A 23,234-nucleotide genomic window follows, 5' to 3' on the forward strand; every position below is an offset into this window, starting at 1 on the left:
ATTTCTGTCATTTTCTATTTCTCTCCTTGATTCTCTTTTTTTCTCCCACCTTGTTTCTCTCTGTTATTTCTCTCTTTCCTGCTCATTGTCACAGTCTTTATTTTTCTCTATCATTATCTCTATTTCTCTCTCTTTCTCACTGTCTCTATTTCTCTGTGATTCTCACTTTCTTTATTTCTCCCATTCTCGCTACCACTATTTAAGAGAAGCAATGGACTTGTGGTTATTATTACTAGACTATTATTTAAGAGACCAGTTGATGTGATGGGGACCCAGATTCAAATTCCACCATGGCAGATAGAGAATTTTAATTTACTAAAACAAAAGTTTGGAATTAAGAACTTCATGATGACGTGAAACCGCTGTAGATTGTCATGAAAACCCATCTGATTCACCAATGTCCTTAGTGAAATAATGTACTATCCTTACCAGTCTTGCCTACATGTGAATCCACACCCACAACAATGTGGTTGATCATTATCTATCCTCTGAGCAATTCACTATTTCTCAATCTTTCCCTCACAGTCTCATTCTTACTACCTCTCTCTCATTCTCACTGTTACTCTTTCTCTTATTCTCAGTCTCCCCCTCTCTATCTTATTCTCACAATCACTCTCTTTCCAATGTCCCTTTCACTCATTCTGAATGTCTCCCATCTTTGTCCACCTCTCTCTCTCTTTGTCTCATTCTGCTGTCACTCAGTACCTCCCCTCCTTTTCTCACTGCTTCTCTCTTATTCTCATTGTCTTAGTATCTCTCACTTTCTCTGTTTCATTCTCACTGTCTGCCTTTGTCACCACCTCTCTTTCTGTCTCATTGTCTCTCTATCTCATTCTCAGTCCCTTCATCTGTCTGTGTCACTTTCTCTACCTCATCCTCACTCCCTCTTTCTTCCCCTGTCTCATTCCCAACCTCTCTCACTCTCCTTTTCTCCCACTCTGAGATCTCGCGAGATGTGCTCCTTCCCCCTACCCGCCCCGCCCCGCCCCGCCCCGCGTGGGTTGGTGGGGGTACGGGGAGGGAGATGTAAGGGATGGGGCGGATTCTCGCGAGAGTTGGAGTTGGCTGAGAGTTTGTGGAAGATGGCGCCTGTTGTGACAGGGTGAGTGTCCGATTGGAGGGCTCTCGCTGCCCGTCGCCCGCTGCCGAGCGCCGGCCTCGCCACCACGGCTCCCGGAGCCGCTGCTGTGGAGGACGGGAGCCGGCCTGGGCCGACAAGTGGCGGCGGCGGGCCGTCAGCAGCTGCTCATACGGCCCGGGGTCCCTATTGTTTGCTCCGTGTGTGTGTGTGTATTTTTTTGTGTGACTCCAGCTCCCCGAGTGTCGGCCGTCAGCTGGGGCCGGGCTCTCCGCTCCGGGAGCTGCCGCTTGGCTCAGTGCGCAGGGAAGCTGGGTGGGAGGAGGTGTTGAAGGGGAAGGAAGGACAGGGAGTGCGGCTGGGCTCCACAGGCCCGGTCCTGAGCCCAGCTCGGGACTGCTCCTCAGCTCACCTCCTGCCCGACCTGACCCGACCCGACCCTTTGGGTGTTTGTCTTTTGGAGTGAGCCCTGTCCCCGAGGACCCCGGCCAGAAGATGCACCGTTCTCCGCCCCCCGCAGGGTGGAGAATGAGGAGGCAGAAAGGCCAACTTTGTTTGCGACTTGATTATGCTGAGTATCCGCTGTCGGACACCACCACCAACCCCCTTCGGCCCTCTCTTTTCGTCTCCTGAGACCTTGTTTCTCGCTGCTGATGACAGCGATTTATTTTTCTAGTGTTTTGGGGATTTTAAAAAAATCAGTTTCTTTCTCCTGTTCCTAGTATTCCACTGACGGTGGTCAAGGTAGTTTGAGTGTTGACATTATTGGGCTGTTTTGTCCATGTTTCTCTCTCCCCGCCCCCCGTGAATGGTCGCCTCTGAGCCCTGTCACTATTTCACTGTGCATCGCCAGGACTAACAGTTCCCCTGGTGAAAGGACGCAGCTGGTTGGGGATTAACCCCAGCCGAGCGAATCGAAGCTACTCGCCTGTGGCGCAAACAAGCGTGCTTGTACGCATCAGGGTATCTACAGGGAATTACTCCAGAAACTGTTGCGTCCTCTGGGAGTTTTTCTTTCTAGTTCCATTTAACGTCCGCCCTTCGCGAACGAGGATACTGGTAATGCAATAGTGTTAGCCGTTTCCATAAATTGCCGTGAATAAGTTGATGGTTCAGATTTACCTAAAGTCAGTTGACATAGTACAGCTACCGATACTCAGCTGTAATGCTCTCAGTACTGTTAAATGCTGTACTGCAAACTAGTTCATCAGTGTGAACTTTTTAGCTAAGCATTACAAATGTCAAGTCTTCCCAAAACTTGTTTATTTGTGCCTATGTGAGCCACAGTATAAGGCAACATGATTTACTACTATGCATACATGTTCTGAAATCTTAATTTAAAAAAAAATTCTCAGTTGGATGGGGATGGATGTGTGGGGTGGGGCAGGATTTATTGTTAATTGCCGAGTACCCTGAAGATGATTAAAGTCAGCACATTTCCTGCCCTTGGAGCGTAATCAATCGTTTGGGGTTTTCTGGTCATCTGACAGTTCAAAGGCAACTTCTATTGGAAACACTTTTTTTTATTTCTAGATTTGTAAAATGTATTTCTAAAGATCAAATTGCCATTGTAGGATTTGAACTTTTATTTCCTTTGTGTGATCAGTCCAGTGGCATAACGCCTGAAATATGTAGTACCACTATTGAAGTGGAATTAGCCTTCCATACTTGAGAATGATGAACAGTAGTTAGGTGCTGTGAAGAGAATGCTGTAACTTTTGAATATTCTAGAATCTGATATTATTGTGTAGTAACTGCATTTTGCTGCTGAATTTTCTCTACACTTGAGTGCTTTTAACATATTGTGTTATATTGTGAGGTCATCTGTTCCTACAGCAAAGCTCACCCTGAAGATGACCTGCCTCTTGTGATTCAAACTTCAATCTCCATTGAGAAATGAATAAATTCTTAAAATTTAAACGCAGCATTGAAAATTTGTGGCAGACTTAATTTAGTTTTGCTATTTCCATTGTCTGAAGTGGCAGTCTTATTCTGTGCATCCTGTTTATTTCAGGTAATCTATGTGGATAGTTTATTCAAGTCTAGATCAGGAGAAGTAAATATGTGGAAACAAAATGCTCAGTGATACTCTGACATGATGCCAATTAAATAGGCAGCTTTGCCTGGAATGGAACTGAGCTTGTGTTCGGTCATAGATTGCTTCAGTATCTAAGGAGTGCAAATGATGCTGAGCAGTACACAAGTATTAGTAATATACATCCCCTATTTGGGGATGTATATTGTTGGGAAGGCAATAGTGGAAACAGATGAAGATGAATGGCCTAGAACACTGCTGGAGAATACTTGTGTTGATGTGACTACATTGTTAGACCTCCAACAATCACGGTCATCTTCTTTTGTGCTCGGTATGACTCCAACCAGCAAAAGAGCTTTACTACCTGATTTGCACTGTCTTCAATTTTGCAAGGGCTCATTGATGCCACACTGATGCAGAATTATACCCTGATAATATGAAAACCAAAAAGCTTGTGTTAAGTGAAAGGTTTTGCTGTAGAATTGCTCTGAAGCATCCATCTCTGTAATCTCACTTGCCTCTGCCTCAACCTTTTATCTGCTGAAACCATCACTCATGTTTAAAAGGAATGAAAACTTGACTGTTCTGATGCACTGCTAGCTGTCCCTCCAAAAGCATTCTTTTCTTTCAACTTGATGTCACTCTCCTCTCTGCCTGTATCCTATTTGCACCAATCCCAGTTCACACAAGATTCATGTGCTCACTGAGTTACATTGACGCCTGGCAAGAAATATTCCAATTTTACAATGTTCAACCTTGTTTGCAAATCCTTCTACACCTCAATCTCAGTACTGTTCTTCAGTTCCACAATGTTGTAAGATATCTGTGCTTGTCTAATTCTGGCCTTTTAAGAATGCCAAATTTTAAGTACTACACTATACCTCCAACTGCATAGTCTTTTGAGTTTCTGTCTTAAACAACTTTGCCTCTCGAAAAGCTTGAAATCTTTGACCAAGCTTATGGATGTCTGACTTATAAAGAATCTCATCGGACTCGAAACATTAACTTTTTGTCTCTGCAAGGGCGTTGCGATACCTGCTTGGTTTTTCCAGCACTTTGTTTTTAATTTGTAAACACCACTATGTGGCTTGGTGTCAAATTCTGCTTGATGTTGCAGTTGTGAAACACCTTGGAATGTTTTATGTTAAAGGTGCTATATACGCAGAGGGCTTTGCACTGCTATGCCTTATTCACACATACTGTCTTTGACATGTACTCATGAATTGATTCTTGCATCATCATTTTTCAATATACATTTAATTAGCATTAAACTAATTTGACATTGAGTATCCTGATTTGATTTTTTTAATATTGGATTCATATAATGCTAAGGCGGCTCAGGCTGTGCGCTAGTGGTAGTCTCTATTGTGATGTTGATGAAAGGTGATCCAGTCTGTTGAACTTAGCTGGACGGTCTAAGAAAGTGGTTTTCTGTAGTCGATGAATTGGAAAGTTTTGTTCAATGGCTTAACTTAGTAGTGCCAGAAACTTGTTAGATAAGCGTGATAAAAATCTGTTTCAAATGTCCACATTGCTGTGTTATCATGGTAATGAGTGAGTAGGACTTTTATTGCTGTGAAGTATGAATGAAAATAACTTTGAAAATGGGGAGAATTCTGTTTGCGAAGTAATTTTCCTCTTGTGCCTTAAACTTGTAAAGCAAAAAAACTTGATATTGGTTGATACTATAATACTAAGGGTATGCTACATTGTGAGAAGATGCTTTTAGATGCAAATCCTAAACATAGGACTCGTCTCACCCTGTGGTAAATATGAAATGTCCTGTGAAGCACAACAGTTAAATACATGTTAAGGAAAATATCTATCCTTCAGTAAATTCATTTAAAGGAAAATCTGGCTATTTTACTTTTGTTAATCATTCCTTGAATGTGAACTTTGTCTGGACCAGCATTTATTACTCATCCCTTGTTGAATTTGAGAATTGCTGCTCATAGTTATAGAGATGTACAGCATGCAAACAGACCCTTCGGTAGTCGATTTAGTGTAGGTACATCTGCAGTACTGTTAGGGAATTGCAGGGTTTTGATCTGGTGCAAGTGAACTAACAGCAATATATTTCCAAATCATGCTCATGCATGGCTTGGAGGGGAACTTGCAAGTGATGGTGTTCCCGTATATCTGGTGCCCTTGTCCTTCTGAATGTTAACAATTGTGGGTTTAGAAGGTGCTGCTCAAGGAGCCTTGGTAAATTTCTGCTGTGCATCTTGGAGATGGCACACACTGTTGCCACTGCATCTGGTAGTGAAGGGATTGACTGCTCAAGGATGTGATGTTATTTGAGCAGACTACCTTGCCCTGATGGTATCAAGTTTCTTTGGACCTGCATGTATTGAGACAAATGGGGGGGTATTCCACCACTACATTTTGGAGAAGCTTTGCAGATTAGGTGGAGAGTTACTCACTGCAGGACTCCTAATTTCTGAATTCTTGTAGCTGCAGTATCTATATTACTCATCTAGTGGTAATCCACAGGGAATTGATAGTGGTGAGGAGGGTGGAATTCAGTAATGCTAGTGCCAGTGAATATCAAGGGGCAATGATTAGATTCTCTTCTTGATGTTGCTTGCCTGGCACGTGTACTACGCATGTTCCTTGTCAGCTCAATCCTGGATGTTGTCCATGTCTTGCTATGGGTGCGTGTTGAATGTCTGAGGAATCATGAATGGCGTTGAATATTGTTCGCTGATGTTTACACACCCCCACTTCTGACCTTTTATGGAGAGAAGGTCATCAAAGCAATTGAAGATGCTTGGAACTAGGGCAGTGGAAGGGATTCTGCAATGATGTTCTGGAGCTGAAGTGAATGACCTTCAACCCCAATCTCAACCTCAGCTAGATTTGAATCCACCAGTTTTCTTACTGGTTTCTGTTGACCCTCAATTTGCTAAGATTCCTTGGTATGGCACCTGGTCAAATTATATCAGACAGTCATGCTGGTCTTCCTTTGGAATTCACCTTTTTTATAGCCATATTTGTACCAATGCTTTAAATAAGTAAGGAGTTAAGTTGCCTTGGCAGAATCCAAACTCAGCATCAGTTATTACTATGCAACCATGCTTGATCAGCTGTTGATGACTCCTTCTGTCGCTTTGCTGATGATCAAGAGTAGAAGGATAAATTGGTCCTTTTTATGTACAGGTCATACCTGGACAATTTTCATGTGTCAGGTAGATGAGTGCTGTAGATTTACCAATACATCTTGGCTAGGGGTGCAGCTTGTTTGAAGCAAATCTTCAGTGTTACGTAAGAGTGTTGCCAGGGTCTCTGGTCTTTGTGGCATCCAGTGACTTCAGTCCTTTCTTATCATGTAAGGTGACTTAAGTTGGCTGAACCACTGGCATCTGTGATGCTAGAGACCTCTGGAGGAGACTAAGGTAAATTTGTTAACTTTGTCCTGCTGGGTAATGAATGTTGCAGCCTTCTCTTTTGTCCTGGAATTTCCCATTATTGGTGATGAGGATATTTGAGAGTTGTTTCCTCTGGTGAGTTGTTTAATTGCCTGCCATCATTCACTCCCACTGGAAGTGACAGGAATGTAGAGTTTAATTCTGAAGTGTTGATTTGTGGAATCTCTCAACCTTATCACTTGCTGTCTATGGTCTTTGGCATGTAAGTAGTCCAGTGTTGCAGCTTTACCAAGTTCATGCCTAATTTTAGGTACTTCACCTGGTGATGCTGCTGGCACACCTTCCTGCATTCTTCATTGACCCTGGGTTGACAGTCATAACAAAGTAATGGGTATGTTGGGTTATGTGGTTGCAGATTGTGTTCCAGTTCTGCTGATGAGTATCCACAAGGTGTTGTGGGCTACCAGTCTTGAGTTTCTAGATCTGTCACATTTAGCACTGTTGTAGTGCTATGCAAAGTTATGGAGGGTACCCTTAATGTGAAGATAGGACTTCATCTCCTGTGGATTTTGTAGTGGTTACTCTTGTCAATCATGGACAAATGCCTCTGTGTCAGGCATATTGTTGAGGCTGAGGTCATGTGCGTTTTTTCTTCTTGGCTCCTTCATCAGACTGCAGACTCAGCCTACCAGTCATGTCCTTTATTGTTGCAACATTTAGTGTGAAATGTGGAAGAATATTTACATAAGGCAGATTGGAAATTTGGACCACCTTTCCCTCAAAGATTGGGGATGATTGCTCAATTGAAACCTTAAAGACTTAGATTTCCAGAATTGGAGTTTATCTATTTATTTACAAAATAATGTGACTTAATAGGTTTGAAAGGCTCCTGTTTCTCTTCATATGGAGACTCGAACATTCTTGAAACTCAGAATATTATGCAAATACATTGGCTTCAAAAACTGATTCTGAATTTAGCTACAATTTATTGAATCTTGTATGAAATATATCCAGCCTTGCAAAATGCCTCTGCTTAAATGTCCAGCATTGTTTCAATGACTTTGATGTGAGAGAACATTGCTTCTGATGTTAAATTTTAATTACCTAGCACAGAACAAAATCCTTCCCTATTTATTTTAACACATGACAGCTGTTAAAAATAGGCAAATGAATAGCACAATTTGCAACATATATAACCACAGTAGTACAGAGTTGCAAAAGGTTTCTGGACATGGATGTGTTACCAGTGTCTATCTGTCTAATCTCTGGTGGGGAAACCATTGGAAGCAACTCTGAGAGGCAGAATTCATCTGCACTTGGAGGAATTAATGAATAATAGCATAGTTTTGTTAAAGGGAAGTAATTTCTAACTTCTAAAGGGAAGTAAATTTTAATGAAGCATTAATCAATGCATTCAACATAGACTCCTTAGACTTCAGCAACACTTTTGATAAGGTCCCGAGTGTGAGATTTAACCTAAGGAAACTTGGCAAATTGGCTGAGTGGCAATAAGCAGTGTAATGGTCGAGGATGTTTTTGTGACTGAAAGCCTTGTCCAGAGGAGCTCCACAGGGATCACAGTTGGTGCACCAAAAACAACAAGGAGCCCAATAAATGACTGAGGCTTGAATATAACAAGATTGATCTTTAAGTTCATGAATGATTAAAATAAAATTGGGTGGTTAATAAATAGTGAGAAGGAAAGCTAGAGGAACATATGAACTGGTTGATCAGAAGCAAATGAAATTCAAGCTGGATATGTGGGAGGTGATGCATTTGGCCAGGACAAACAAGGCAAAGGAATATGATGGGTAACACTCACTGGACCACTGAGGTTGAGCGAAACCTTGCTGTGTGTGTACAGGGGTCCCTTAAGGTAACAGGTTAGGTAGAAGTGGTTAAGAAGGCATACTTGTCTTTATTATTTGAGGCATAGAGTTTAAGAGGAGGGCGATGATGCTGGAACTGCATAAAACATTGGTTAGGCCACAGCTAGAGTATTGTGTGCAGTTCTGGAATCAAAATTAAATAGGTATGTGATTGCACTGCAGAGGACCTTTACTAGGATGCTGCCAGGGCTGGAGACTTTTAGTTATGAGGAGAGATTAGATAGATGGGTTATTTTCCTTCATGCAGAGGAGACTGAGGGGGGGAATCTGACTGTGATGTATAAAATTATGCGGAGAATAGATGGTAGATGGGAAGAAAGTTTTTCTCTTGGTAAAGGGATCAGTGTCTCAGGGTCATACCTTTTAAGGTAAGGGGTAGGAGGTTTAGAAGGGATATGAGGAAATTCTTTTCACCAAGAGGCTGGTGGGAATCTTGAATTCACTGCCTGTAAGGGTGATAGTGGCGGAAACCCTCATAACATTGAAAAAAAATTTAGATGTACTCTTGTGATGCCAAGCCATACAAGACTGTGGGCCAGGTGATGGAAAATGGGGCTAGAATAGATAGGTTTCTCATTGGCAAAGAATCAATAGGATGAAGCATCTTTTACTATGCCGTTGAGCTCTGTGACTCTAAGCCTTCTACTACTATGCCATGCAATATTTCTAGAACTAGCTCCAACCATCAAACTGCTTGCCAAAACTAAATGAAGCTCTCCTGTGCAGCACAGCACATTGAAAAGTAAAGAATTAACAAGCTCTAGTTCTATAGGGAGTGGTACATTTTCAGTTAATGACACTGCTAAACCACAAGAGAAAATTTTGTCTTGCTGTCTTAATGTGCCTTTTCAGTGCAGAGCTCCAGTTGGCTTTATTCTGTATTTTATTTAATACTTTAAAGTAAATGGCAGTTTTGACAAGTTTTAAAGGTCTACAATTTAATCCAATTTAGCTTTAACGTGCTAATTTTTAGAGGTTTACATCATCTAACCAATAACTGTTGAGCTTATTAAATTATTTTTTTGAAGGGGGAAGACTTGGCTGCTCTTGTCATAGTGGTTTCCTGGCCTTGGAGTCAGAAGGCTTGGGTTTCAGTCTCACCTGCTCCAGGAGTGTGTAATAACACTTCTGGAAAATATATTTTTTTTAAATGTGGAAGACCTTGTCAGTTAGAAACCCTAACTGGGTGGCTACTCTTTCATTCAAATTTTAATCCAGGAGGTGGGCAAAACAGGATCTGAGCCACATTATTTGCTAGTAGAGTGGGAAGAGTCTCTGAATCGCTAATTAATACTCCTTATTCTAATTATTGAGTCACAATTAATCTGTTATCTGTTTTGGGACTTGACTTTAAAGAGTTCCAGATCCTGACTCTAAGAACTGAATTTAGTGAGTAGATTTTGAATTTTCCATGGACGCTTCCCTTGCAGCATCGTACTCCACAATAGCTTGAATTATTGAAATGTTATTTGCAGTGCCACCTTTCTGGAGCAATAAAATCTAGCAGCTTTGAAAAGCAGAGTTTAAGTTTGATTTGATCCCTGTTAGGTACTTATTTATCTGCTAACATTTAATGGATCAATACATCAGACCTCGCCCTGTGGAAATACCAAAACTACTTTTGAGAGGAACTGTGGTCAGCGTAACTAATTGAAATAATCACTTTCAGACCAGTGGAAGAAACAAAACCCAATCAGTGACACTTAACTGTATTCTGGATCAAGGTGTGAGATGACCTCGTAAATACTGTTAAGTCAACATTCTCAGCAGTCGATCTGAATTATGCTTAATTGTTGGAAGAAAGTCCTGGAAGCTGTTTTGAAAGTGGTGTCCGGTTCAAGGTTGAATTCCAGATTGGTGAAAGTGCTTTGTATTGGTAAATTTTAAATCTTAAAAGCATTCAATATATTTTAGTGGAGATGTTTCATACTAAAGTTTAGTATATAGAGTAGGTGTTGTCATGACTGTGACTACTATTTTACAATATTGTTATAGTTGAAAAGTTTGGTGCTGGTAAAGCACAGCAGGTCAGGCAGCATCTGAGTAGGAGAGTTGATGTTTTGGACATAAGCTGTTCATCAGGAATGTGAAGGGGAATGGATGCTGAGAGATAAATATAGGGGTGGGGCTGTGACTGGGGTAAGGTTGCTGGGAGGGCGATATGTGGATGCAAGTAGGGGCTAATTGTGATATGTCAGTGAAGAGTGGAGCAGATGTGGGAAGGAAGATGGAGTCAAGGGGGTGGTGCCGAGTTGGAGGGTTGGATCTGGGATGAGGTGGGGAGATTTGGAAACTAGTGAAGTTGATGCTGATGCCGTGTGGTTGAAGAGCCCCAAGGTGGAACATGGTGTTCTTCCTTCATTTGGTGGGTGGCTTTGGTTTGACAGTGGAGGAGGCCAGGGCTTGCTTGTCCTTTGGAAAAGGAGGGGAGTTCAAGTGGTTGACCACAGGGCGGTGGGGTTGTTTGGTGTGTCCCCCCCAGAGATGTTCCCTAAAACCCTCTGTGTGTTGGTGTCCTGTCTCATCAGTGTAGAGAGGACCACATTGAGAGCAGTGAAGACGGTAGATGAGGTGGGTGAGTGTGTAGGAAAATCTGTGGTGGATGTGGAAAGATCCTTTTGGGGCCTTGGACAGAAGTGAGCGGGAAGGTGTGGGTGCAGGTTTTAAATCTTGTGCGGTGGCAAAGGAAGGTGCCGCATGTGGAGGGTGGGTTAATGGGAGTCATGGAGGGAATGATTTCTGTGGGATGCAGATAGGGGTCGGGAGGGAAATATATTGTTGGTGCTGGGGTCTGATTATAGATGTTGGAAATGGTGGAGCATAATGCATTGTATCAGGAGACTAGTGGGGTGGAAGGTCTATCCTTGCCGTTGGAGGGGTGAGATTCAAAGGCGGAGGTGTTCGAAGTGGAGGACTACTGGAGGGCATTGTTGATCTTGTGGGAGGGGACATTGCTGTCTTTGAAACAGGAGACCATCTGAGATATCCTGGAGTGGAATTGCTTCTCCTGGGCGTAGATATGGCACAAGAATTGGGAGTAAAGGATTGCATTTTTACAGGAATGAGGGTGGGAGGAGTGTAGTCAAGATAGCTGTGGGAGTCAGTGCATTTCAAATAAATATGTGGTGAGTTGGTCGTTGGAGACAGATGGAGAGGTCCAAGAAGGGCTGGAAGGTGTTTGTGAAGTTGAGTTATTCAACCTCATGGGAGCATGACATGACACCGCTACAGTCATCCGTGTAGCGGAGGAAAAGGTTGGGGGTGGTGCCAGTGCAACTACGAAGTATCCTACGAGGAAGTAGGCATCTGAAGGAAGTGGGAGAATTCAAAAGAGAAGTTGTTGAGGGTGAAGCTCCTTATACCAATCAAATGTGTCGGACAGGTACTAGTTAGGTCAACAGGAGAGGAAGAAATGGAGGGATTGGAGGCCTTCGCCATGATGGGTGGACATGTAAACGGACTGGATGTCCATGATTAGGCTGAGGTGTTGGGGATTGGGGAAATGAAAGTCATTGAGGAGGTGGCAGGTGTGGGTGCTGTCCTAAATATGTGGCGAGTTCCTGGACCAATGGGGGCAAGTTGGTGTTGAGATATGAGGAGATAAGTTAGATTGGGCAGGAGCAGGCAGAGACAATAGGTCAACAGAGATTGTGGATGGTCTGGGTGGTGTGGTTGAGGGGGCGATGGGAGGAGGTGTCAGTGAATTGGCACCTGGTTTCGGCGATTGTAGAGGTCGGTGCACCGAACCACTGGCTGCTCCTGGTTTAATGATGAGGTTGGAGTTAGAGGGGGGGACTGCATGATGCGAGAGTGAGAGGGGTTGACTGCCTCAATCTGTCCTGAGGTCAAGGGAAGGTACGAGGCCCAAATGGGGTGTTCAAGAGGATGGAGTATGTTGGAGATGGGAGAAGTGGTCCTCTGAGGATGGGTGGGAGTCACGATTGAAAACATAAGCATGGCGGCAGCGGAAGAAAAGTTAAATGTCACATCACATATGGAATTCGTTGACCCAGGAGCATAGTGGGATGAAGGTGAGACGTTTTGCTGAGGACTGATAGTTCATCCCTCAGTGAGGGGGTAGTCTGGTTTGAATGGTTAAAAATCCAGCAGGCTTGGTTCTAAGGCCTGTGACAGTGAAGGAACACTGATAAGTTTCCAAGTCAGGTGGTGAGTAGCTTGGAAGTGAACCTGCAGGTGGTGTTCCCATGTATCTGCTGCCTTATAGATGAAAGTGGTCATGGGTATAAAAGGTGCTTAAGGATCTTTGGTGAATTACTGCAGTGTATACACACTGCTCTGCTGAGTGAAGGGATTGGATGTGGTACCAATAAAGCAGACTGCTTTATCGTGAAAGCTGTCAGCTTGTATGTTGTTGGAGCTGCACTCACCCAGGCAAGTGGGGAATATTCACAACAAAGTTTGTGAGAAGATTTGTAGCTCGGGTGCTCGTTGCTGTGGTTCTGTTCTCCGAGCTGCAAGTTTTTGTGCAAACGTTTCGTCCCCTGTCGAGGTGACATCCTCAGTGCTTGGGAGCCTCCTGTGAAGCGCTTCTGTGGTGTTTCCTCCGGCATTTATAGTGGTCTGTCCCTGCCACTTCCGGTTGTCAGTTTCAGCTGTCCGCTCTAGTGGCCGGTATATTGGGTCCAGGTCTATGTGTTTGTTGATGGAGTTTGTGGATGAGTGCCATGCTTCTAGGAATTCCCTGGCTGTTCTTTGTTTTGCTTGCCCTGTAATGGTAGTGTTGTCCCAGTCAAATTCATGTTGCTTGTCGTCTGCGTGTGTGGCTACTAGGGATAGCTGGTCGTGTCGTTTCGTGGCTAGTTGATGTTCGTGGATGCGGATCGTTAGCTGTCTTCCTGTTTGTCCTATATAGTGTTTTGTGCAGTCCTTGCATGGGATTTTGTACACTACATTAGTTTTGCTCATGCTGGGTATCGGGTCCTTCGTTTTGGTGAGTTGTTGTCTGAGAGTGGCTGTTGGTTTGTGTGCTGTTATAAGTCCTAGTGGTCGCAGTAGTCTGGCTGTCATTTCAGAGATGTTCTTGATGTATGGTAGTGTGGCTAATCCTTTGGGTTGCGGCATGTCCTCCTTCTGTTGTCTTTCCCTTACGCTTCTGTTGATGAAATTGCGAGGATATCCGTTTTTTGCGAATACCTTGTATATTCACAACATTCCTGACTTGTGCTTTTAGATGATGAACAGGGATTGGGGAGTCAGGAGGTGAGTATTCCTAGCCTCTTACTACTTGTAACCAGTATGTGGTGAGTCCAGTTGAGTTTCTGCTCAATGATAACTCCCAGGATGTTGTTAGTGGGGGATATAGTGATGGTGAGGCTAATAAATGTCAAGGAGCGGTGGTTATATTGTGTTTTATCAGAGATGGTCATTGCCTGGCATTTGTGTGGTGCAATTGTTACTTGCCACTCTTGAGCCCAAGCCTGGACTTGGGGCAATCCTTGAGCATCCCACTTCTGACCTTTTTAGAGAGGGAAGGTCATTGAAGCAGCTGAAAAAGGTTAGGTCCAGGATATTACCTGAGGCACTCCAGGGCTCTCATGACACAATGGTCTTGTGCCAATCTCTGAACCACGAGGCCCAGGTTCAAGTTTCATCTGCTCCAGAAATGTGCAGTCACATCTCTGAATATGGTTGATTAGAAAATATCTTGCCTGACGAAAGTATCAAAGATGTCCTGGAATTGACATGACTGACTTCCAGCAACCTTAACCATCTTCCTATGTGCCAGGTATGACTGAAACTGGTAGAGCGTTTGCACCCCTGATTCCAGTTTTGCTAGGATTCCTTCTTGCCTCACTGCTGCCTATTTTAAATATATCCGTTATAGACGTGTAAGGCTTATAGTAGTGTCTTGATGCATCTAACTTATTAGAAGATTAAGTTAGTGTGGAGATAGTTTTTTTTTTCAGAGTACTTTGTGTGTCATGATTAGAGCATCTACATTGGTAACAGACGCATATTCTTTGTGGATATTCTTTTGTCATTTACTGAGTCTGCAAAGTGAGGTCTGGCTTTAGTCAAGAAACCTTTATTTGATTTTTAATGTTTCACAATTTGCTAGAATGCAACCTTTCTCTATTGAATAATTTTAATGTTTCATCAAGGAACTTTGGAAATTAGAGCATACTCTTTGGAAATTATCAACTACACTAAAAACAACATTTTAATGAGCATTAGGAACAGTGTGATATATGAATATTAATGTGCAAATTTTAACACATTGCCAGTAGACGTAATACAACAGAGCATAGAATATATTATGATTAAGGTTTCTTTAGATCTCAATCTATAGAAGTCTAGAAGGCTAATTTCATTGTGTCATTGAAGGAATATCCACTTTCACATATATACACTTCTAATTTTGTTCATCTATTTCTCTATTTTAATTTTTATTTTAAAATGAGATATATGTTACAAAATGAAGTGTTGATGTGAAAATCGACTCATTGAGGATAATTGCTGGAATGGTTTTCTTTTGGAAGTTTAATGGAGGGAAGTGAGAGGTGAAGGGAAGTTAGACTCGTAAATTGAGTTATTAAAGTATCAATTTTGAGGTTTAACCATTTACTGAAAGTAAATCTGTGGGAATAGAGGTGGGGAATGGGACTGACTCTATTGTTCCATATAGATTCATAAAGGCGACTGGCTGTGTTCTGTGCTGCAAATGACTATGACGTTTTACTGGTGGATTTATTTGACTTCCATAGATTATAATTATTGTCTGATATATGGGTTATGGATTAAGTATTTGTTTTATAGTGAGTAAAACAGAAGCTTGGGTGTTCATCTCAGATTGGTTTTCTTGGTTTTGTGGGTAAGACTTTGAGTTCAGTTCTTGTGGGAATGATCCCCGGTCCTGGTGTTGTATACAAAGGTAGTGACGTCAGGATGGGGGTTGGTGGCTGGCATAGACTGGACTATGATTTTGCTTGCGAGAGACTCTAGTAAGATTTGTGGTCAGATTGGAAACCATGAAGTGACTTTTTAACAAAAAAAAGTACAAGTGTAGTCACCATGTCATATGTAAATGGATATCCTGTGTGTGGATAAAGAAGTTAAACTACAGACTTTTCAAAGACCTCTGAAAATAAATCATAACAATGTAGTCTGTGCTTCAAATTGAGAGTTCAATTGATCTGAATTTGTGCACTTGATTTCCACTTTGTAACTTTGCTTAATTCAAATTATTTAATTTGATGTTTTTGGACTGAAAAATATCAATTTATCAGATTATATTCCATTAAAAAAATGGAAATATGAAATATATTTCTAATTTATGGGAAATTGAATTGTAGGCTTTTGAATTTGAAAGGGAAATGACAACTGGGGCTTCTGAGATGTAGATCAGATTAGATTCCCTACAGTGTTTTAAACTTTTTGCTTAGTAAATTAAGATGCCAGTTCGCAGGGCCGCAAGTCAACATTGAGTTGCATCTGTTACTCATAGATATCACTCTAGTTTACGCAAGTCAATCTCTCAGGGGAGAAAAAGGCAGATATCATCCTGGAGGCTGCGATGACCTCAGCACTTTACAAAAAGCTCTCTGTATCGGTGTTCTGCTAAGTTAGATCTGTAATATTGAATGCATAGTGCAAACTAGTAGTTTACTACCACAACCATGCTCCAATTTCAATATTACACAACACTTGATTTGTGCAAAATCATGGGTGTTTTATATAATTATCTTTAGAAGTAAATAACAATGAGAATTAGTTATTTCTTGCTTAGCATGAGATCCTGAGCTGCCCATACTTATTTTGTGTTCCAACAGATGTGTGTAGAATATTAGAATGCGAATGCCTAGCAGCTACAGGAATATCAAGGTAGTATTTAACTGCAGGGTAGAAGTTAGGATTGTAATGAAATCACTCGGGTGGGTTTGTGAAAGGGAAGTAATCCTAAACCCGTTCTTGACATGATGTGGATATAGCAGTTGATGCACTAAGGTTTCTAGAAAACATTTGATAAGATGCCTTGTCAAATATTAATTTCAGAAATAAAATCTAATGACATGCACAGAATATTAAGCATAAATTGACCTTTTCTCTGTTGGCAAGGGGTAAGAACTGGTGTGCCACAAGGATCATTGTTGGACTGTAACTTTTTACAATTTATAAAAATGACTTTAAAGAAACCAAAGATATTGTTTCTAAGTTTGGTGATGATCATAAGTAAATTATGAAGAGGTCAAACGGAGATATAAAGATATAAGCGAGTGAGTGGGCAAAGATTGGGCAGATAGATAAAACACGAGTAAATATGAAATTCATTTTGTCATGAAAAAGCATAGAAACTAAATGGGGAGGACTTGCAAAGCTCTAAAATTGAGGTATCTGGCTGTCCCAGTGTATGAATTGCAAAAGGTCAGTAAGCTTGATATTTTAAGTAGGGAAGCTAATAGAACGGTAAATGCCGGAAAGATGTTCCAGATAACCAGAGAGTCCAGAATCAGGTGGCATAGTTTAAGGATACTGGGTAGGGGAACTGAGTTGAGGGGAAATTTCTTCACTGCGATTCTCTGATGTGAAAAGTCGTTGCTTCCAAAACATTGAATGCTTTCAAGAAAAGGTTAGGTATTGAATCATAGAATCCCTACACTGTGGAAGCAGGCCACTCAACCCGTTGTGGCCACACCGACACTGCAAAGAGCAGCCCATCCCGACCCATCTCCACACTATCCTTGTAACCCTGCACTTCCCAAGGCTAATATGCCTGGATATTATGGAAAATCCACAAATACGGGTCACCTATTTAAGACTGAGATGAGGAGAAATTTCCTCTAATAAAGGATCATGAATATTTCGAACAATCTTCCTCAAAAGGTGGTAAAAGCAGAGTCTTTTGAGTATGCTTTTAAGCAAGGAGTGAAAGATTATCAGGGCTAGGCAGGAATGAGGAGGAATAGATCAGTCATGATCTAATTGAATGGTGGAGCTGGCTCGAGGGGTGGCCTCCTCTTAATTTGCATGTTTGTGCAACTGCAAAAGCAACTCAGCAGAGCTGTCTATTTGATCAAAGTTAGAATGATCAACATTCCAAGAACACACAATTTTTTAAAAACAATTTTTCCTTTGAACCTTGAATTATAGTCCTTAGATTCATACAGTAAAGTACAGTAATGAGGCTTTGTTAAAACTTAATGTACGAGTCAGACCACAGCTGAAATACTGTGAATGGTTTTGGGCTCCCTTATCTAAGGAAAAATGTATTTGCAATGGCAGCAGTCCAGAGAAGGTACGCTGGGTTGATATCAGGCTGCCTAATGAGGGGAGGTTGTGTATATTGGGCAAAAACAAAGACTTGTGGATGCTTGAGACTGAAACAAATACAAATTGCTAAAGAACCTCAGCAGGTTGGGCAACATCTGTGAAGAGAAGAGTAGAGTCCCTGGACCTAAAATGGACTCTTTTCTCTCCACAGATTGGTACCCGTCCTGCTGAGGTTCTCCAGTTTAGGTGACTTGAAAAGGTAGATCCGAAAGCTTGTTTTCCCCCTGAAGATCAGAGGGCATAATTTCAGAATAAAGGATTGCACTTTTTATAGATGAGGCAAGATCTTTTGTTTGAGGGTGTGAATCTGTGAAATTCATTACTACAAAGCATTGTTGAGGCTGGGTTGTTAAGTATATTTATGGCTGAGATGCATTTTAAAGTAGTGAGGAAATCAAAGGTTATGAGATACAGACAGGAAAGTGAAGATAATCAGATCAACCATGATCTCATTGACTCGATGGGCTGGGTGGCCCACTATCATATGTATTCTGATCCTTGAAGGCTTTGATCTGAAAGATGGGCTAACTCTGGTTTGTAGAATTATTATTTCACTTGCATACAAGGTTCCTTGAAAGTGGAGTCGCTGGTAGATAAGTTAGTGAAGGGGGTGATTGGTATGCTTTCCTTTATTGGTCATCGCATTGAGTATAGAAGTTGGGAGGTCATGTGACTGTACAGACATTGGTTAGGTGACTATTGTGTGCAGTTCTGGTCTCCTTCCTATCGGAAGAATGTTGTGAAACTTGAAAGGGTTCAGAAAAGATTTACAAGGATGTTGCCAGAGCTGGAGGATTTAGCTATAGGGAGAGGTTGGTGCTGTGTTCTCTGGAGCGTTGGAGGCTGAGGGGTAACCTTAAAGGTTTACAAAATTGAGGGGCATGGATAGGATAAATAGGCAAAGTTCTTTCCTTGTCTTGGGGGAGTCCAGAACTAGAGGGCATAGGTTTAGGGTGAGATGGGAAAGATGATATAAAAGAGACCACAGGCAACTTTTTCACATTGGTATATGTATGGAATGAGATGCCAGAGGGAGTAGTGGAGGCTGGTACAATTGTAACCTTTAAAAGGCATCTGGATGGGTATATGAATATGAAGGGTTTGGTGGGATATGGGCCAGGTGATGGCAGTTGGGACTAGATTAGGTTGGGATATCTGGTTGACATAGACGAGTTGGACCAAAGGGTCTGTTTTAGTGCTGTACATCTGACTCTAAGGGTAGACATTTAAGTCAGTGGGATTGAAAGTAGAAGCTATTGCGCACATTCATTGTAATGAATAAGGCATAGCAAGTACAAAACTTCTGTGCCTGACTGATCCCACATTCTCCTGTGCTCCCCTTTTTTTTCTGGTTACAAATTTATTTTTGACAATAAGTGGGAGCAGTTTGTTTCACTGCAGTTTTAACTGTAAAGTACCAGGGAGTTGCTTTGTAATGAAAAGTGAGAGAGTTTTTTTTCTAAAATCATTGTGCTGCATTCAGTATAGATTTCAGGTACTATTTCAGGTCGAAGAAAATTGTTAAATGGAGAAACATCTGAGTATTCATGCAATGCTTTCATGATCACAATGTCCCAAAGTGCTTTTGAATGTTGTCACTAATGCAGATAACACAGATTCGTCTATAGCAACTCCTACATTAGCAAGGAAATGAGCGACCTTAACTGATTATTGTTGGCTGACTGAGAACCCTCTGAATAGTACGGTACAATTTATTTTTCCCTGTCTGCTTTGTACCCATCTGATAGGACATATGGGACCATTGTTGAATTTCTCACTCACTAACCAGGGAATAGTCTATCTGCATTTATATTCTAGAAATTGAAGGCCTCTGACCAGTGCGACGCCACTGGGTGCTGGGTCCACTTCTTTTCATTTACAAAAATGATTTGCATGTGTACATATAGTTAGTAAGTTTGCAGATGTAGTGGACAGTGAAGAAGGTTACCTCTGATTACAACGGGATCTTGATCAGATGGGCCAATGGGCTGAGGAGTGGCAGATGGAGTTTAAATTATATAACTGTGAGATGCTGCATTTTGGAAAAGGAAATCTTAGCAGGACTTATACGTTGAATGGTAAGGTCTTGGGGAGTGTTGCTGAGCAAAGAGACCTTGGAGTGCAGGTTCATAACTCCTTTGAAAGTAGAGTTGCAGGTAAATAGGATAGTGAAGAAGGCGTTTGGTATGCTTTCCTTTATTGGTCAGAGCATTGAGGATAGGAGTTGAGGTCATATTGCAGCCGTACAGGACATTGGTTTTGCCACTTTTGAAATATTGCATGCAATTCTGGTCTCTCCTATCGGAAGGATGTTGTGAAACTTGGAAAAGTTCGGAAAAGATTTACAAGGATGTTGCCAGGGTTGAAGAATTTGAGCTGTAGGGAGAGACTGAATAAGTTGGATCATCAGAGGCTGAGGGGTGACCTCATAGAGGCTTAAAATCATGAGGGTCGTGGATAAGATAAATAGACAAGGTCTTTTCCCTGGGGTAGGGAAGTCCAGAACTCGAGGGCATAGGTTTAGGATGAGCGGCGAACGATATGCAAGGGACCTAAGGGACAACTTTTTCAGTGTCTGGAATGAGCTGCCACAAGAAGTGGTGGAGGCTGGTACAATTACAGCATTAAAAGGCATCTGGATGGGTATATGAATAGGAAGGGTTTAGAGGGATGTGAGCCAAGTGCCGGCAGATGTGACTAAATGAAGTTACGACATCCGTCACGTGGGCGGGTTGGACTAATGGGTCTGTTTTTGTGCTGTACGTCTCTGTTTCTGACTCTCTCAGCTGAGACAGTGCATTAAAGTTGAGGTTAGAGTCAGTCTAATACATTTCATAAATTTCTACTTTAGAAACAGAACCGGTCTGACTCAAGATTTGGATACAGACAGACTCTAACCATAAACCTTTAATGCATTGGCTGAGCTGAGATGTTGCCTTTTTTATAAAACCTTAAGGTAACTCGGGAATGTGACTTGAAAGAAGTTCTGGAATTTACATATTAATGAACCAAAGCCTGCAACTCTTTCTGAAAGATGAAACACTTAACAGCAATCTAGGTTTGTTCAACACAGAGGAACCTCGATTATCCGAACAACTTGGGTGGAGAGTATTTTGTTTGGATAATCGAATGCTGGATAACACATTTTAGCCAAGCGTCAGGACCTTGTGAGCTTGTTCAGATAATTGACGTTTGGATAATCAAGGTTCCTCTACTATATATCGTATCAGTTGCATTCATGACAATGTAATCTTTTGCTTTAAATACTTTCTTATGATCCTACTCCATACTTACCTGATGAAGGAGCAGTGCTCCAAAAGCTAGTACTTCCAAATAAATCTAATGGACTATAACCTGGTGTTGTATGATTTTTAACTTTTTGTCCACAGGTACCGACTGACACCTACGAGTGTTTCCAGTATTTTCTGTTTTAAATTCAGATTTCTAACATCTGCATTATTTTGCTTTTCTTTCTCTTTTCCCATTTCTGTGACACTGCTGCTTCTGCCAGGTGCTTACAGCAGGCATGAAACTAACCTTTATGAACTGACTTTTTCAGACATTTAATATGGAGGTGCCAGTGCTGGACTGGGGTGGACAAAGTTAAAAATCACACAACACCAGGTCTAACAGGTCTATTTGAAAGTACAAGATTTTGGAGCACTACTCCTTCGTCAGGTAGCTAGTGCTTTGGACTGTGACAAAAGAAGTTCTGGGATTTATATATTAATGAATCGTAACCTTCATTCCCATTCTAAGTGGTTAAAGATTTAACAGCAATCTATGTTTTTACAATACATTGCGTCAGTTGTATGACACTGATCTTTTACTATAAATTGTGTCTTATGATCCTGTCCCTCTAGCCACATGACGAAGGACCAACGCCCCGAAAGCTTGTATTTTCAAATAAACTGTTGGACTGTAACCTGGTGTTGAGATTTTAACTCTGACGTTCAAATTAAGTATATTGATGAGGTAATGTGGAATCCAGTTTCATCCTTTGCCATTTTATTTTCTTCGACCTAATGGGAAAGTGAGGGATTGGTAGAAAACAAAACTGAAGATGATGTCTGCACAAAGAGGAAATTGATGAGCCACCACTGGATGTAGACAGTATGTGGCTCAAGATATGAAGAGCAGGCTTTAATCAGAAAAACTTCTGTCTAGTTTGGAATTGAAGTTGTTGAATTGGCACACCACATTTTCGTGAATCTGCAGCAATTTTGAAGCAACATCTCTTGCTTAGTTGGATCTATGAGAAGTTTTCTAAACTTACTTCTGAAATCGTGTTTAGAATGTTTCATCCCATTGACTTCACAGGTATTTAACTGAGACTTTAAAATCGTTGGACAGGGCTATGTACATTGGTTTTCTCAGGGTTGCATATCTTTGTTTACCAACAGGGCGCATTAATTTTGTTGTGCAAGAACTGTTCTTCAACTTAAGTAGCTGCATTGCTACATAGGATGAGAAAACTAGGTAGCGTTCTGGCCAAATATTGGGAGAATTTGAGCTGTATGTAGGTACATTCTGGATTAAAGACATTGTATGTTTCAACTGAACAGATTAATGTTGTAGACTTGCACAGAAAAACTGAAGTACAGTGGGAAAGTTATCTTGTGCTTGAGGCTTCAAGACTTTGTGGCAATTCTGTTATTGATAACTACAGTATGTAAAAAAGCTAACTTGTTCCCCCACAGAGGCAGTATGCTAACCAAAATAAATAGTTTCCATTTAGGTGTTTGAAGGCAGTGCTGTCTTGACGAGGTAAACAGTCAGTTGAGCATACCTATATTGTTCAGGCAAAAGATTTGAATACGGGCCTGCAGAGACCATTCTATTGACAAAGTCAAATCAGAATGGCAACTTGAAATCAACCATCCATGAGAAAGCAAGTACCTGTAGTAAATATACCCAGAGCAGGAGGTGATGGCCTAGTGATATAATCACTAGACTGTTAATCCAGAGACCCGAATAAAGTCCTGGAGACTCTGATTCGAATCCCATCATGGCAGATGGTGAAATGCGCATTCAGTAAAAATCTAGAATTAAGAGTCCACTGACTTTTTGATTCCTTTGTTGATTGTTGGAAAAACCCATCTGGTTCACTAATGTCCTTTTGGGAAGGAAACTGCCATTCTCACCTGGTCTGGCCTACATGTGACTTCAGATCCATAGCAACGTGGTTGACTCTTAACTGCCCTCTGGGCAATTAGGGATAGGCAATAAATGTCTTGATAGCTCTCATCCTGAATTAATTTTAAAAAACAACTTATTGCAAATGGAGAAAGCTGGATAAACTCTTAAGTTTGGTATTAACCGTTTATTTTCCACAAATGTTTCAAGTATGAGGAATTGTTGCTCTGGAGTTTTCATTTTTTTATGTATCAAGTAAAGGTAGTAAACAGAAGAGAAGTTATAGTCATGACTTATGAGCAACTGTGCAAGGGCAAATCTAATGGGCAATTATTAGAGGAAATTCCTCCTTTTTAATTGTTTAAAATAGATTCTGCATTTTGCTGCAATTTTGAGATGGCTCTAATTATCTCATGAGTAATGTCTCTTCTGGATGTAAC

The 23,234-nt window shown here is 41.4% G+C and overlaps 1 protein-coding gene across 2 annotated transcripts in view; it reads left to right on the plus strand.

Annotated features, from left to right (window-relative positions):
- The first annotated feature begins 1,044 nt into the window (after positions 1 to 1,044).
- rbpjb (recombination signal binding protein for immunoglobulin kappa J region b) overlaps positions 1,045 to 23,234 on the plus strand; it is a 104,271-nt gene continuing 82,081 nt past the window's right edge. The window contains exon 1 of one of the 2 annotated variants that reach the window (XM_043693566.2): positions 1,045 to 1,102. In XM_043693566.2, coding sequence (XP_043549501.1) covers positions 1,083 to 1,102 — 20 coding nt within the window. In that variant the 5' untranslated portion in view covers positions 1,045 to 1,082. Of the gene's footprint in view, positions 1,103 to 1,922; positions 2,030 to 23,234 lie in introns of those variants that run through there. The other variant, XM_043693595.2, reaches the window with a different exon arrangement.

Source organism: Chiloscyllium plagiosum, unplaced genomic scaffold (assembly GCF_037043375.1).
Source record: "Chiloscyllium plagiosum isolate Xiang-an unplaced genomic scaffold, Cpla_swu_hap1 HiC_scaffold_1, whole genome shotgun sequence".
Lineage (NCBI taxonomy): Eukaryota > Metazoa > Chordata > Chondrichthyes > Orectolobiformes > Hemiscylliidae > Chiloscyllium > Chiloscyllium plagiosum.